Source organism: Siphateles boraxobius, unplaced genomic scaffold (assembly GCF_051911475.1).
Source record: "Siphateles boraxobius isolate OS27281-9 unplaced genomic scaffold, OSU_SipBor_1 33, whole genome shotgun sequence".
Classification (NCBI taxonomy): domain Eukaryota; kingdom Metazoa; phylum Chordata; class Actinopteri; order Cypriniformes; family Leuciscidae; genus Siphateles; species Siphateles boraxobius.
In genome coordinates this window covers 6,191,667-6,209,682 of record NW_027508953.1, presented here as the reverse complement: position 1 = coordinate 6,209,682, position 18,016 = coordinate 6,191,667, and the positions used below count along the sequence as shown (strand labels likewise).

The 18,016-nt window shown below is 38.3% G+C and overlaps 1 protein-coding gene across 1 annotated transcript in view; it reads right to left on the bottom strand.

Moving 5' to 3' along the window:
* The window catches only part of efna3a (ephrin-A3a), a 135,289-nt gene extending 117,535 nt beyond the window's left edge, over nt 1-17,754 (bottom strand). The window contains exon 1 of the mRNA XM_077195200.1: nt 17,058-17,754. Within this exon, the coding sequence (XP_077051315.1) occupies nt 17,058-17,167 (110 nt within the window). The 5' untranslated portion in view covers nt 17,168-17,754. The remainder of the gene's footprint in view (nt 1-17,057) is intronic.
* Between the last annotated feature and the right edge of the window lie 262 nt (nt 17,755-18,016).

Below are 18,016 nucleotides of genomic sequence, written 5' to 3'. Positions count from 1 at the left end.
ATATTGGGATAAACCCATGAACGATGCTCTATTATGCACAAATTACCATTTTTTCCAAACATCCACAATCGAGATGCATTGCATGCACGGCATATAAGCTAAATGTTTGGTCACACACGTATGGAGAGACAAATCGAAGGCCATCAATGGAAAGAGCAGAGATTAAACCTGGTGGATGTTTGTAAAGAGTAGACAGATGATGCCTAAGCTCATGTATTAACCATAAAGAAATTTACACATCAAGGCAGCCAAATGGATTTGTGATGCAGGCCTACACGAGACAAGAGTAAATGATGAGGCTGAAATGTGGAGGGAGCCTCGGCCGCAACCATCCTGAGCTGCCCTTGTCGATGTCGGGGATTGGGGGGGGTTGTATCGATCTCCGCTTGTGCTTTCTAGTCCAAGTTTAGCTGTGAAATGGGGCGACACTGAGAGACTCAAGGCAGCCTGGGCTTAATCAATGGAGATGAAGGTTTTGTTTCCCATTTCGCTCGCTCAAGGATGACACATTGAGGATAATTGCAGTCTTGTTTTTCAATCACCGAACAAATGTAGGTTGATCAGAGCGATGGAGTGAGCGCTGATGAAGGCTCTTTAGACCTAGAAATGAAGTAGACATTAGTTCCACCAACTTGTCTTTGAGACTTTCTACTCTGTTGCCCTTCAGTAGTAACATTGTATGTAATTTCCTATGCAATGACATCCCGTCCACACCATTTAATCTAAGCGTCTGGCGTCGAACTACATCGTGCCTCGTGCTGTAATGAAATGGATTCGCTTCGCTTGGAAGTTTCCACTGATTTTAACTTTCCTGGACGTTTGAAGTAGTCACATTTAACTTCTGGTCGCCCCCGACTGCCACTGAAGGGAGGTCGAATTACATTTTTGCATGAGTAAATGTGCAAAACACTGGAGAGAGATTTCAATTTCCCTCTGATGTTCTCATTACTGTGCTGATGGCAGCCAAAGGGTCTGAGATCTTATAATTACTGCATCAATAGGCAAATTCTCAATTATAACAGAATAACTAATTATTACGTCAAGATTCAAAATAGCCTTTTCTTGATGAATTGTCTGAAGTGCCTCATTTTAACTCCGCTCAAGGGAGAGTCAGAGGTGGTTGTCTCTTTATTAAACTCAAACGTTTTAGACTTCAGGAGAAAGAAAATCTCAGACATGCCACCCAGCGGTATGGTCGTTAAAGTCACGCTCTGACAATGCAAACAGAGATTATTTTCAAATGAAAGTCCTAAATTACAGATATACCCTTAATGTTGACACCTCACATAGTCCCTATTATAATATATTTGTAATGAGTTTGCTGTTGATGTAAAAATTCTGAGCATATTATTCTAAATTTGCCTGTCAAATTTCCTAAAGACTTACATTTTTACAATCACACACTGTCCCCTCTTAAAGTCTTCCTGTTGTCAATAATTGTATCCCTTAAAACTCATCTTTGATCACCGAAATGACATATTTAAAAGAATGTACAGTATGAAACCTAGACATTAATATTCTGATTAAAGATTATAGTAATTATTTAGTAATACTTAAAGGGGTCATATAATGGTACATGCACTTTTTCAAGTTGATTGTACTGAAATGTGTGTTGGCAGGGCCTGTACACAACCATCATATAATGAAAAAATCTATCCAGTGTTTTTGTTTTAATCTCCTTATATGTTTTCCCCTGCCTCAAATTGAGCCGTTCGATTTTGTGACGTCACTAAATCGGACGCCCCTCCCACGATTGTTGATTGACAGCAGCGTTTCAACAAATCCCTGCCCTGAGCGAGCTGTCAGTCATCATAGTCCGTCTTTGTTGATACGCTGGAGCAGAATGGTGTCTAAGCGATTGTGGGGTTCTGTTCTTGGGTGTAATAACGAACACAGCAGTAATTTTGATGTTACTAAATCCGAACCGTTGAAGACACAGTGGCTGAGTTCTGTTTTCGAAGGGAATATTCCCCACGAGCAACGTCAATGCTTTCATGTTTGCGCGATTCGCAAATCTTTTCTCACCAGACTGCTTTATTAACGAAGGAAGAAACTTATAAAGCTGATTTTGATAAGAAGCTGCTCCTGAAAAAAGAATCGTTACCAACTATTCATGTCTCCCTGCTGAACCTCCAGAAAAAGTAAGTGTAAAATTTTATTAACCTTTATATTAATCTTTGCAAATCGCTTCACGATGAATGCGGCTAAGGTTTACACTCAGGGTACATACGGCATGTTTTCTATGTACGACGTTCTCAATATAATTCATAATCCCACGTTTATATTGAAACAACGCGTTATGGTTATTGTGTTATTACAAACTGAGTACGTATAACTTACATCAGTAAACACATAGCGTTCGTACATCTCACTAATATACTCTACCCTGCCAGTACACAAAGACAGATCAAAGTGACAATATAATAACCAACCATTCAGAAACGTCATATTTGAGCCTTAATTGTTGAACTTCTTCGGGCCATCATCTCGTTCAGACTCCGGTTCAAACTGATACAGTTGCACCGATGTGTCCTCCTCAGAGACTCCCGCTGCTATTTTTTTCCTATACCCTCAACTGTTGTCAAGGAAACACTCCACATGCGGTGTGGTCATAACGCTGTTATGAACGCCCGCAGAACAGAGGGGCGGAGTGAGCGAAGCTCATTATCATTTAAAGGCATATGCACTGAAATGGTGTGCTGAAAACAGAGCTGTTTTTGACCAGGTAAAATTAGTGTTTTCTTACAATACTAACGAAAATTTTTAATTAAAGTATATTACAAACTTTTATTTAGACCCTAAAGAATCAAATTAACTTGTATGAAAATGGCATTATATGACCCCTTTAAATATTTAAAGATTAACATTGTTAGCATTAGATGACAGCAAATGTCATTAAATGTAAAAACTGAAAGGAGAATGTACAATTAAATATCAAATATATTTAAAAAATGATTCAGAAATATCTGATGCTGTTACTGATATATTGTGCATCCCTAACAAAAATACATACATATTGTACACTGTGAAAATGTAGAGGTTCTGCTACTTTATAATTACACTAACACAGAATAAAATAATTCATATACATGGAGGATAAATAAAAAACTATTTATTATATTGTGTTTTCCTGAAGTAAACCTAACAAATTTGACTACATGGATTGGTGACTACCATCACATTGCAATGTGTGAACATTTGCATCTTGAGAAAAAAAGCAATTTATCTAGCCAGTGAAAATAATAGGTACCTCTTCAGTATCTGACACATACTGTACAATAATACAATGGGACTTGAAGTTGTGGTGGCTCTCCACTACAGCATTTGCATTCAAATCATTGAGTCTGGAATTGGCTTTACCTGTCAGGAGTGGGAAACCCATCTCTACAGGATTTGGAGCTTCGGTTAAGTGAACACTCCATAACCTTGGAGCTGATGGAATACTAATGGCTTGTGATGGTGATTGATGTCAAATGTGCACTCACGTGCACTCTCGCTAGCCTTGTTCTAGAGAGAAATTTCGTAGATATTCTACCATTAACGTCTTATGGCCACATTCTTGTCAGACTTTTTCAAATATTCCACTGCACTGTGTTGTAAGTAAGTATAGTGGAATGCAGTGCCTTTACAGTTGTCAGATGACTAAGAACTAGGGATGCAACAATACAGTTAGTCTACAGTCCAATACATACCTCGATTTTTTAACCACTGTTTTTGGTTTGGTTCTGATGGCTTGGCTTTTTTTTATGTTATTCTATGCTTTGGCGACAGGAACAGTAAGAGGTTAAAGGGTTTGTTCAACCAAAAATGAAAATTCTGTCATTAATTACTCACCCTCATGTTGTTCCAAACCAATAAGTCTTTCGTTCATCTTCGGAACACAAATAAATATATATTTTTGATGAAATCTGAGAGCATTCTGTCCCACCATAGAGAGCCTATACAACTGAAACTTTGACGCTTCAAAAAGTTCATAAAGAGATCGTAAAACTAATCCATTTGAATTGAGTGGTTTAGTCCAAATTTTATGAAGAGAATCGATCATTTTATATGATGAACAGATTTAATTTAGGCTTTTACTCACATATAAACATTGATCAGTGAACCAAAACGCTCAACCGAACATGAATGACACACGAGAACGAACCTCTTACGGAAGCTCAAACGTACAACCAGCAACGTAACACACAAGAATGAACCTCATTGGTTACACAGCACGTTTCAAAGTTTCAGTTGTATAGGCGGTCTATGGAGGGACAGAAAGCTCTTAGATTTCATCAAAAATATCTTCATTTGTGTTCCGAAGATGAACGAAAGTCTTATGGGTTTGGAACAACATGAGGGAGAGTGATTAATGACAGAATTTTCTTTTTTTGGTGAACTATCCCTTTAAGGAGAAAAAAATACTATCTTTTTGCAATACTCTTTCTTTATTTTACTTATAGGCAAAAATATCCACTTGTACACTACACATTCCTAGTGTATAGTACAATATAAAATAAATGTATATAAAAATGAACACTGGCAGTTCACAGAGGTAAATAACCCATATACAAACTAGGTAACACATCTCTTAATTTCACAATCGACATTTAGTGCACCGTCACAGTGAGGTAACTGTTGCCATGTTGGAAGCGTTTCCATTTGAGTAGACGACATGTGAGTAAAACAATGCTTGCACACTATCATTTTTTTTGTTACCGTTTTTTCTTCCTCTGCATTCCTCAAACTGCTTCCTCGTACTGCAGCCACATTTCACCGCTCGCCATGTTAAAGTGAGAAATCTGATACCAGCGTTGCAAGCATGGTTAAGCCCCCCTAACTTTAGTGCATAGTGATTGGATATTTATTTGTGGGGAGGCGTTTCACAAGCGCATATTGAACCGTGAATGTTGTACCGAATGGTTCAATATATTGAGAATTGTGGCATCCCTACTAAAAAAATACAAGATACGTAAGGCTCTTTTGTTATTTTGTGGTCATCATGGCAAGTGTGTATAGAATACCTGACCTTGTGACAAGTGTGGTGATTAGGTAACAGTGCTGACAGTGACTCTCCAGGGAAGCAATCAGAGGGACTCAAGGGAGTGATGTCACACACACAGGTACCTTTCATACAACAAACAGAGTCCACTGGAACATGTTTTTTTCTCTTTCACATGACACACCTGGAGTGAAACAAAGACATGGCTCAAAACAACCCTTAAAAATAGTGCACGTTTCATTTGGATGCAAAGAAAAACAAGACTTTGAGTGAACAACATGTCTATTCCAAGGCTGGAAATTTGAAAGAGAGAAAAAAAATATTTAGCTTTTAGTTCATGTCTGTTAGCTTAGAGTAAGCTTTTGCTCTCTAGAACGAGTGTCCCTCTACCTAATACCAGCCAGTTTGACTAGTATATTATGCAATTATGTAGTGTATTATGTAGTGTAATGTAGACTGAGATACTATATTACAATGCACTGACTTTGTTCAAGTTGTACATTGAATGTAACTCTACACCCTTGCAAAAAAAAAAAACTTGATTATGCAAATTAGCCATGCCTCCACTCACTCACACCAGCTCAGAGATCCACTCAGTCAACTTTTACTCAAGTTACTGTAGTAAGCGCTGCACAAAGGTATCACTCTTTCCAACCTTGGACAGATAATGGTAATTAATAATATTAGCCTTTAGCTTGACAACGTTATCAAACAGCTAATAATGTGTTGCTAATGTTACACAAACCATGTTTGCATTCAGCTTCTAAAAATCAGTATCCTCAGAAACGCTTTGAACAACTCAGAACGTCAGTGGAAAAAGGCATATAGTTAATCATAACATCATAATATACATAATTCACACGCTATATTGTTAAATCTACCTGATTTTTCATATCAACAGAAACATATAGCGGGATATTCTGGCTTCTCTCCCTGCTTCACAGCATAGTAACGATGATATGCTAAAGTCCGCCCTTATGTTGATGTGATTGGATACAAGTTAGTTTGTGACGTAAGAAAAACCAACGATATCAAACAGTGTTTTTGAGACTGTCTTTGGTTAACAGCAGTTTTAAGGAGAAAATACTCAGCTAATGTGTTGACTTATGAATTTGCACATGGTTTGTCTTAAGCATATTAAAAACTCCACAGAAAGAAAGAAAGAAAGAAAGAAAGAAAGAAAGAAAGAAAGAAAGAAAGAAAGAAAGAAAGAAAGAAAGAAAGAAAGAAAGAAAGAAAGAAAGAAAGAAAGAAAGAAAGAAAGAAAGAAAGAAAGAAAGAAAGAAAGAAAGAAAGAAAGAAAGAAAGAAAGAAAGAAAGAAAGAAAGAAAGAAAGAAAGAAAGAAAGAAAGAAAGAAAGAAAGAAAGAAAGAAAGAAAGAAAGAAAGAAAGAAAGAAAGAAAGAAAGAAAGAAAGGGTTTGTTGCCTGAAACATCAACATAATGCACTTCTAATCCTCACAGCCTAGGTCAGGTCATATAAAATTAAGTACTTCTAATCCACCAAAGGACCGTAATACAGTGATAAGGATGTATACAGCTATTGGGGCCAAGAGCCCAAGCATAAAAACAGCAATTGCAGACAACAAAATGCTCGATATAAGCTAATATATACTATCCTGAACAAACTTCACAAGGCTTTCCTTGTGTTAGCAACATAAAGTGGATAGCTAGAATCATTATATCAAATGGAGCTGTACAACTACCTGACAGAAGCACTAGAAGTGCTCTGAGGCCAATGCAAGTAGTCCATTTAAGTGTTACATTTATCTAAAAGGGACAATCTTAAGATCTACAAAATTACAGTTTTAAAATGATCACTAGAGTTTTTTTTCCCCCAACACTTATGGTGCACAAGTTCAGTCAAACTTCAGCCCCTACTCCCTACATGATTTCAGGTATCATCTGTGTTCTTAGCACAATTGCAGGGTAAGTTATACACTTTTTTAATGTAATACTTAAGGTTGAGGACTTGAACAAATTCCTGGAAAATGGAAATGAAATGAGGCCCTCATAAAATCTTATACTTCCACTGACCCATGATGACCAAACGTACCACCCCATCGATGACTTCCATTTGACTTTTTTTCTTTTTTTGCTATCCATTTCTCATGCATTCTCACTTTTTGTTCCTTAGGAGTCAGAAGGGGGTGACCTCAGGGTAGAGTTTTTGAGAGGCAAGCTTTACACTCTTTCCTTTCAAATTCAAATCAATTCCTTCTCTCTTCCCACTCCCGCTCTCAATTCTAATTGGTATTTCTCACACACAGTCACATTCAACCAAAAAAAATGAATTTGCGCGTTGATTATCACAAGGCCTGAAATCGACCGCTCTTCAGGCACCCAATGCCTCGTATTTAATGGTTATATATTTATTTGGATGCTAGAGGTCCTTCCTGCATTCAGTTTGGATCGATCACCTTCCCTTTCCTCAATCTGACTTTCCCGAGGGAACACCGAGAAATTATGCAGCAAGCCATTGGTTTTACTTGGCAAACGCTGTAGGCATGAGTCACACCGTGGCAGGGAATTCACAGAGGTCCTTACGGACTGTCATCCTCCATGCCGAAAATAAAGAGAAGGTACAGGTTGGACACATACATCCACCTAACCGCTCTGCGTACGCTCCTTCAGACAGTAGAGGCAGTCTTTCTCTTTATGTATGCAGTAGGCACAGGACCAGGGGGATGTTATGCACAGATGTGTCATTTCTACAGGAATGATCCAGCCTTGTTGGGAGCAACGGGAAAACAGGTTATCGTGCTTCTAGCAATAAAGAATGACTCAAGTACATCACACGTCGATTAGAATTGTGATTGATTGGGATTTGTAGGAATCAAGAGAAACAGAGAGAAAACGTGACTGGTTCACATACAAAATTTAAAAATTGGCATTTCCTCTGTGTCCATAGTAATTCATTGGCAATGAATGACTGAATACTGAATGCTAGAATAAGGTACATTTGATATGCAGAATCAGAGAGATTTTGCCATCATGCCAAGCCAGATGGACAGACTTGCATGTAATCAGCTGGCAAATCCACTTGTCTTTTTCTTTTCTTGAGAGCGCAGCCACCGCATAACGGCGACAGACTAGCACAACACATGCTCGCTTGCCTAAATGGATCAATCCACATAACTAAAACCATGTGGTTCAATAATTATCCTCAATTTAACCTCTTCCAGGAGAAAAATACCTCTAAACTTCACATTGTATAGCCCCCATTTCCAATTAACTTTCTAATCTTCACTGTTGCTCCTAATTTATTAGTGTTAATTAATTTGCCTGTCTCGGTTTCTTTTAACATCTTTTGAATAATTCCTTGCTCCAGTAATATTTTTTATTCCTTGCTCCATTCCATCGATAACTGACTTTCCTCTTGTTCTTGGGCAAAAAAAATAAAAATGCTCAAAGACTGAAATAGATTTTTATCTACCTGCACAAATTAAGTCCCTCGGCATGAGGACTGACTTGAGGAGCTAGGTTTTGAATTCATAAATTTTTTTAACATCCAAGTAAGACATTCAAGGGCATAATACACATCCTTTTTTGACATTACATATGTTTAATCAAAGTTACACCATTCAAATCATAAAATCACAGTATTCAACAACAAAATAAATCCTTACACATAAACATTATGGATAAGCACTCATGTGTTTGGAAGTGACATCAATATTAAACCAAGAAAATAGGTTTTATTATTATTTTTGTGATTATAGTGCTTATTTTTTTACTGGCCTGGGCTGTGATTTTACCTAATTTCTTCAGCACGTTTACTTGAGGAGAGTCTATGGAGACTTGTGTTCATTTGTACATCCAGAAACAGAACATTTGTAATATTCAGACATTATATCAATAGGTGCTATAGCAAGGATATAAACAAACAGCAGACTATGTGCAGCTCATTCAGAGCGCTGTTGCATTCTCAATATTTAGTGATTTAGCCTCAGATACAGGATATGTTTATTCACTTTTACAAGCAGGCATTATTCATTTCCCAATGAATGTGCTTCTCGTGTGTAAAAAGTTATCACGTTTTCAGCGTTCACTCGAATTTATTTGCTGAAATCAAAATGGGGACGGTAAGAGGAGCGCCAGCCAATGAGATTGCCGATTGCACATTAGTAACGCCCACTACCGGAGAAACAACATATCGTTCCAGCCTTATAATAAATGATTATATGTTATGATTAAATATTCATATGTCCCTTGAGCTAAATTGCTACATATGATAAACTTTCGTGACGATGCAGCACTGGCTCGATTGGACTAATGAAAGTTCTGTCAACTGTCCTGAGCATTGTTCATGCTGGCCATTGGGCAGTCCTTTTTGTCGAGCCTTAGATTAATTACGGTGGCATTTTGTGTGGCACCCTGTGGTTTGTACATCAACACTCAACATGGTGGCTTTCAGTCTGAGACGGTCATAGCACTAAAGACTAAATTTGGAGAGAGATGTGAAAACAGCTAAATAGTTAATGAAGCACAACTGATGAAATGGGTGGCATGCAGGGATCTTGAGACATGCTTTTAAAAATTGAACTATTTTAACTCAACAGTGTCTTCAATATGCAACATCTCTGGTATAAGAAAAGAAGCGTGCATCTGATGCAAATTGACCAACAAAATAAAATAGCACAAAGATAATGCCCCACTGCAGCTGATTTATCTGTCCGGAACTCAAGCAGTCAAAATTACAAAAATGAAAATCGCTAAAAACTAGGCGTGTGCATGATTAGTCTAATATTCAATCTGTAATAATTATTAGAGAAAAAATACTATTCGAATTGTACTACATGTTGCTTTGATGGCTGTAAATGCAGTGAATCCATGATAAATCCTAAGATTAGGGATGTAACGATTCACTCAACTCACGATGCGATACGATTCACGATACTGGTTTCACGTTGCGATTTTCTCACGATTTTTTTAACAAGTGATTAATTTAAGAAATTATAAATGAACCTAATAATAAAAATCCCTTTTATTATTTCTCAGACAAAATGCTGCACATTTCTTTTTCATTTTGAAATATATTTGTCAAATAAAAAAAACTACATTAAAATTTAAAAAAAAATCCCTTCAAGGTTGTTTCAACTCAGTCTTTCTGTCTGTCTGGTCAAGAGGGTGGACGGTACCTACCCACACTATGTAAAAGACTATGTAAAATTAGTACCACATTTAGAGGGGTTTTAATTTTGTTATAATTTTGTGATATCATTACACTTGTAAGATCATGAAAACGGAGGTGACTTGTGCTTCTCACGGTGGTGATTATTATTGGTCTACGGAAAGTCAAAATGCCGCCACACCTCCGATTTGATGAGTCAATATCTACGCTTGCCGTCGCCATGTGTTTGACGGTGCGTGCACACCAGTGAGGCACACACTGGCGCGGCGCGAGCGGAGCAAACCGAGCGTTTTCAGTCCATTCCTATAGAAGTTGAGCTTGGCTCACACAAGCTCAAGTTCCATGAATGAAGGGAAAACACTCGCTAGCTTCGCGCCAGTGTGTGCTTGCTGCTATTGTGCCTGTAAAGCGAGGTTCACAACTTCACAGTAGGCTACAGTAAACGCCCCTGCTTAAAACGTGTATCGCGATTCGTTTAACATTTCAACCGACTTGAATCGTCACACATTTTTATCGATTTTCAACCGGTTGCAAGTGTATCGTTACATACCTACCTAAGATTAATGAAAACTTCCTGATTGAGAGAAAAAAAAGTGTTTCTTGTTTTTTTATGAGCCCAAATATTCAAATACAATATTTTTGAAAAATGCCAGTCCCTACTAAAAAATTTTATGAACTTTTGTACTCTTTCCTGAACTATACTGAACCCATTCTTGACCTGTATCTGAGGGTATTGTAAAGACGGAAAGCATTATTGGCATCTTAAATTATTCAAGAAACTTGAAAGCCATAGTTAGAATAACACAAGCTTATTCTACATGCTTACCAGAGCAGACATTTTTTTGTTGTCAGCAACTGTTCTCTTCATGTGACCTTGTTTTACTGTGTGAGTCTTGTCTGGGGTTTTTTTTTTTTTTCATTAATGGGATATATGTGACTGTAATGAGCTGCAGGAGGAAGCCTCCTGCTCGGCTGGTCATTGATCACTCCACCCAATGCCTCCATTTCCCAGGGAAGCCATTTGTCAAGATGATAATTTGCTCTGTAACACAGAAGATTGTGCACTAAATAAAAAACTTTCCTAGGCTTTCCCACTGGTTTTTCCCACCCACTAGTCCTGTTTCATCTAGTTGAAAAGAAGAAAACATTTAGTCTGGTCTAATACAAAAGAAACAATCCATAAGGGTAGCATCATCACATTATCACCTCTAAAATTAGATTTTAGCTTGGTTTCGAATCATACCACAATTACATAAAAACATGAGAGCACTGTGGCTGCTCAAATACATCCACTGCCTATAATGTCTGTTAATGGCAGTATTTTAACACTTCCAAGTTAACTACCTTAGTATGTTTTTGTGGTCCACCGATCATTTACTTTCAAGTGAATAATAAAAAATATTAATAATGAAATTAGCACAATTGTGCTCAACAGACCTGGGACCCACAGCATATTGTGTATTCCTCACCCGTTTTGCAATGTAACAAATTGCATGTAGTGGCTATATTGCAAGTTATTTTCTTGAGAATAATATTTAAATATGTTATGCAGATAGCCACACCAATATTTAAAGATGTTTGTGTGTATGGCACTATACAGACAATGTGATATTTAATTTATACCCAAAAGAAATCTGCATTTCAGTCAGTCAAAACGTTCACGCGCTGGGGTAGAGATGTTCACTAGACATGAAACCTGACAAAGAGAACCGTATGATTAAAATGGATTAAAATTACCAGTTTTTTTTTTTCTCTTTTAAAAAAAAATTATTATAGTATGCTTTTCATGGCATTTTATAGTATGCCATTATTGGGGATGACCATAAACAACGCAACTAATCAACGCATTCCAAGCAAACTGACTAATTTATGTAATTGTACAAGTCAAAAACTACAAATGCATTCAACATGTGCTATATGTTCTGTTGTCAAGATGGTTTTTGTAAAGTATGTAAATGTAATATAAAGTTTCTCTTCAAACAGGTGTTTTAACACAGTAACCACAGGTGTCATTCATCACATTAGATAAACAAATTTCATTAATGTAAAGACAAGTTTCAATTTGTTTTAATATTTTAAAAAAAACTTGTAAACTATTTTGCTTTAAAAAAAAGTGTGCTGTCAAATGACACTTGATTTGACATGTCACTGTATATGATATGTATTCATTTTGATCAATATTTGTGACTTGAATGTCCAAATTCTTTTCAGAGCCACTGGATTATTTCATAGTTCAAGTTCAAAAACATATTTTTACTTTAGCTTTTGAAAACTCAAACTTTGTAAATCAGAGCTGGTTTTAGCAGGAACAATCAAGTCATCAAGTCTCGCAGCTACTTCAGGGCTAAACAATTACAGAAAACAAATTGAATTCAGCAACACACTACAAGCAAGAATAAAGTCACTAAAAGCTAGTTTCAAATTCATTTGACCCAGCTCTTAAAGGTCGCAGTGCTGCAGCCTATATATTCGTTCTTTCACAGCACATATTACATTTCATTTTGTCTTTCTTCTAAGGTAAATCTCCCCTTACACAAGCCCTTCACCATTGCCTAGCCTAGAGCTCTGAGTGCGGTCTGAGAGCAGGGCTCTCATTTGTTATCCTCATGTTGACAGAGGCTGACCAATTAAAGGGCCCTGCTCTGATACCGGGCCGTGACACCAACCTGGTGCTGGGTGCAAGAGGCCACGGCGCCACAGGAAATGTACCCTACGGCCACCTTGCTCAGCTACACATGTTCCACATCAAACGTTGCTAATTAGCAGAGAACCTGGGAGCAGCAATGATTTAAAGGGATTGTTCAACCAAAAATGCAAATTAGCCCATGATTTACTCACCCTCAAGTCATCCTAGGTGTATATGACATTCTTCTTTCAGACGAATACAATCAGAGTTATATTAAAAAATGTCCTGGCTCTTCCAAGCTTTATAATGGCAGTGAGTGTTTTTTTCTGTTTTATGTCCATAAAAGTGGCCAAATGGCCATAAGCAGTCTACCTGCACCTAAAGCGCAACTTATGACATCAAAAGTAGCGTAGAGCGTCATGGCGTAGCATAAATATCAGCAGTACGCCACATTACTCGCATAAGTTGCACTTTAGGCGTAAGTCAAATCCGTATCTTCGTTTGGCCGGAAGCTAGTTATTTCACTTTATAAAGTTTTAAATATGAATATTTTTCTATATATCAAAGCATCGCTTCTCTTCAGATGGCCTTCATTAACCCCCCGGTGCCGTGTGGAGCACTTTTATGATGGATAGATGCACTTTTATGGACTTCAAAACAGAAATATCCATTCACTGCAATAATAAAGCTGATATAATATTCCTACGATTGTATTCGTCTGAAAGAAGAATGTCATATACACCTAGGAGGACTTGAGGGTGGGTACATTTTTTGGTGAACTATCCCTTTAATGTGTGTGTGTGTGTGTGTGTGTGTGTGTGTGTGTGTGTGTGTGTGTGTGTGTGTGTGTGTGTGTGTGTGTGTGTGTGTGTGTGTGTGTGTGTGTGTGTGTGTTAGGTTGTATTTTTCCTGTCACTCGTGTGCATGAATGTTCTTCTTGTCCGGCTTACAAGTCAGTTTGATCCGCATAAAGTACATTAGTATGCGTACTTGTTTGCAAGGGACTTTGCGCGTGTGTTGGACAGAATGCAACTAAATGACTTTGTGTGTGAGTGTGTGTTCCATTAGCTGGGACAGCTGTAATGAGCTTGGGTTGCAGTGCCAGTGCCAGCAGAAGCTGAGAGCGTTGCCTCCTAATGGGGCCGTGCAGATGCAATCAAAAGCCCAGCCGTGTGCTACTGACTCATCCTCACCATCCGAATCAACACCCTATACATGTTCCTTTCAGTTGTTTACACATATCTGAAGCCCTACATGCAAATTTATGTCATATTAAATCAGGCAGTCATGCTCTTTCTGACTTCTTCCAGATTTGGCATTTTCCCCAGACACATCATCTCACATGATTGATGATCCTCTATTCACTTGACTTTACAGTGAAATTTCAAACAGACTCCGTGAGCAAGGTTTTCACGCTGCATCTATGAAAGCGCTTTTATCAGTCTGCTCTTTTATCTGTCTCGGCGATGTGAGTGCCAGGATGCGGAGTGAGAGTGATCCCGGATACTAAAGCCCACATAAAGTGCTCTTCCAACTCCACCGCTAACTTGTCTACCTCAGCTGGACCGAGCGTTAGGCGCAAAAGGAGGTTCTCACCTAGAACTGTGACAACCCACTGGGCCATAAACACTCTCATGCCCTTGAGGGGCTCATGGGAACCGGTTGGTTGGGAGATTGTTGCTCCAGTTTGTACCATGCCTGTATGCGCTCCTGAGTAGTGTGTGGCCCGAAGCTTTAAGCCTCTCAGGACTGATCTGGGATCAGTATTCATGCCGTAAGGCCTCAGAGAGTTCCTCGGCTACCTGCAATCTGGGTCAGTTTACGCATTATTTTACAGATCTTCTCCCAGTGTGGGAGTAGAAATAGACTCTGTACTAACAGAGACATGTAGGTACGAACTCCCTGACACTGCTTTCTTAACATGCCCAACTCTTAGGCTACGTCTACATTAATCCGGATACATTTGAAAACGGCGTTTTCGTTTAAAAACGCTCTCCGTCCACACTAGCGTTTTCAGGCGTTTTCCAAGAGTTTCTCATCCACACTGAAACGTTGGTTACTTTGCATGTGTAAAACCTCACAAAAACTCACTGAGATGAAACAGACGGAAAAATAAATAAAGTTATCGTGCAATTCTTCTGGCAGGATAATTTAATTGTAGCAAAACATCTCATCATTCACTTATGCGTCCAGACTCCAGGTCGCATTCAGTCACCATATTTTTGGTCTAAAACACAACTGCTCTCATGTATTGCCGCAGGACAGCAAATGTGAATATATTTTCTGTCATCTTTGCAGGACTGTAATATGAAGAGTGTGCAAAGAGCAACAGTGTGAAAGTGAATAGCACATAACAGGCACAATACCGGTATAAACATGAATACCTATTGGTACTATATGCGTCACATGACTAAACTTACGTCATCGTTTTTAAATACCTCCGTTTTGACAGTCCACACTACAACGGCGTTTTCAAATTTATCCACTTATTTATCCACTTTGGAAAAAAGTTCAAAAAAGTTTGTTTTCATTAATAAAAACGCCATCTCAGTGTGGACGGAGAGAAATAATGGAGAGAAAAAGATGTGTTTTTAAACGAAAACGTATTAGTGTGGACATGGCCTTAGAAACATTAATACACAACAATAACCGCTGAAACATTACTAGTTCTCATTGATAGCTATTTTTCAGAAAGTCTTGCACCTGCCAAGACTCAAAGAAACAAACATCTCAAAGTATATTTAGCTATTTTGCTTAAATACCTGACATACGTACATACACAAACCTTTCACTATTCTCTACTGCATATATCATAATTTAAACAATAAACACTACTGATGCAACAAAATGAATGAAATTATTCTATACAGACAACTTTTATCTAGCTGTATTTTAAAGATAAACAGACATCTGTAGACATCTAACCAAAACTTGCGTTCAAACACAAAGGATAATTAAAGGTAATAGATAACGGTATCAACAGAATGTGACACACAGGGAAACGTGCGACTGCTGTGCACTTTGAAGATCCTGATAATGAGGACCTGGGTATTAATGAGGCTCTTCTCATCTTTTTCTACATACAAATACACACACACACACTTACTTACACACTTTACTGCTGCAGCTGGTGCTTGTTGGGCCCATAGTTTGCTCTAGAGGTTTTTGAGTAATGCTGAATCCATGTTTGGAGTGCAATGCTCGCTGACGTTCATGCCACATATTCTGAACCTCAGTTTGAATATGAGAAATATTTCCATACTATTTCAATCACATATAGTGATGCATATCAATAGTAAAATGAAAGAGGGAGAATACAGCAAAAAAAAAAGCACTGAAAGTGATACAGAAGACGAGAAGAGGGTGGGTAAGCAGAATATAGCCAGGAGATAAGTGGATGAGATGAATACAAATAGACAAGAGGTGGGGGAGGGAGGAGCTGCTCGCCCTCCCTTTTATCAGAGGAGATATAAATGTGATTAATCTTAAGATAATAACACTAAGGCACAAGACTTCTCATTCATCACCACTACATTTCGTGTAATTACAGGCAAAAGAAATTAAACTGAAGAAAGTCTACAGTATAAAAGCTCTCCTAGACAAGGGAACAGCGCAGCAGTGGAGAAGAAAAAATATCTGTGTTCAGATTGAAAAAAAAAAGAATGAAAAAAAAGTGAAAAAACGCACCATAATGATTTTCCTCCCAGATTATTTAGCTATCCAGTCTCGGCTGTCAGGTAATGTGAATTATCACCTATCAGCACACAATCAAGTCCTGTGATAATAAAAGAAATAAATCAGTCTGGAGGCTGAAGCAAGCATGTCTCAATCAGGAGACACTTCATCAACTTCCTGAGCGCACGACTCGAAATGTAGCCTACAGCACGTGACCAGACTGTTGTCCACTACATAAAACTCTCAGATCAATCTCACGAAACCTGTCAAGAACATGTTACATGTACCAGGGTAATGCATAACCCTAAAATCATTATATACACATCATTTTTTTATTTTTTTATTAATAGGCTACTATTACAAGACTGGTTTGACCCTAGCCTATAAATACGGTCAAATTAAGCTAATTAAAATCTGTGATGAAAAAAATCTCAATTGTGCTAAACATAAATAACCTACCTAAGCTTTGAGGAGGGGAACAATCTAGTTGGGATTGTCTAGTGTAAATATGTCCCGGACATAAAATGTATTCGTGAGATTCGCCTATATTTTCTCCCTCGATCTCTAAGTGTCAACCGTCTTACGGGACCTAAAATCACCCAACATCCGCCGTAAAAAAAAACTTATGAACCCACTTACTGGAGGTTTGAGCTGTTCCAGTACACGGCGTGACGATTGTTCCCGTGGACCGGGCGCAAGTTCGCCCAGGCAAGCGCGAGGAGGTAGAGGGAAACCGCCGCGAGAGCCATTATAATATTCCTGCGTTCACGTGCACCTGCAGTGGTCTTTTCACCTTCTTCGACTCTCAGTCCCCCAGTCCCACGCAAAACAAACGCTTATTACAACATTTCTGCGACTCAGCAAGTGGACAGACAGTCACAAAGCGTTTATTTGGCGATAGTGCCGCAGTACGGCTAGTTTGTTCAGTCACAGAGCTTCGCGCTTTCCCGAATGCAACTCCATGGCAGAGAGACGCTCATCCAGTGCATCCTGAGCAGGTCTGTTGGAATTTACTGAAACAAGTAACTGAATAATTCCTTTTAGAAAAAAAGCCTCCACAAGATAAGAACAATGGTACGATAAACTGTCGATGGACGGTTGAGACAAAAAGGAGAGTAACTTAGCACGTCTTCAGCGGCAGGTGTCTCTTTGGTTAGGTGACTGACTGTCGTTGACTGAAGAAAATAAATAATAGCAGACTCAATAAGTGTAAAAAACGATTCTGTCAACTCGCAAAGTCATATTTTACGGTCACTGAGCTTCTCTCTATGGGTTCACTGTGGGTTTTGTCCAAACACTCGCATGATGCCAGTAACAGTAATAGGAAAAGTAAGGCAATCATTGCCTAGGCGTCCTCACTGTCACTCGTTTTTTGCTCCCGCCACATTATGATTGACAGGTTGCGGTTGCCTGAGTGGCCACGCCCCTGCCGCCCACTCATCTAAGACCTGTGTATTTTTAATTTTTTGCAAAAGGTAAGTAATTATGATTTGTTTAACTGTTTGTAGAGATGTTTTTTTTTTATTGATTTTGCCATTTGTTGTCCTATTTTTTCTAATCGGAGTTGGATTTGATATGTAGGTCAATGTTAAATAATG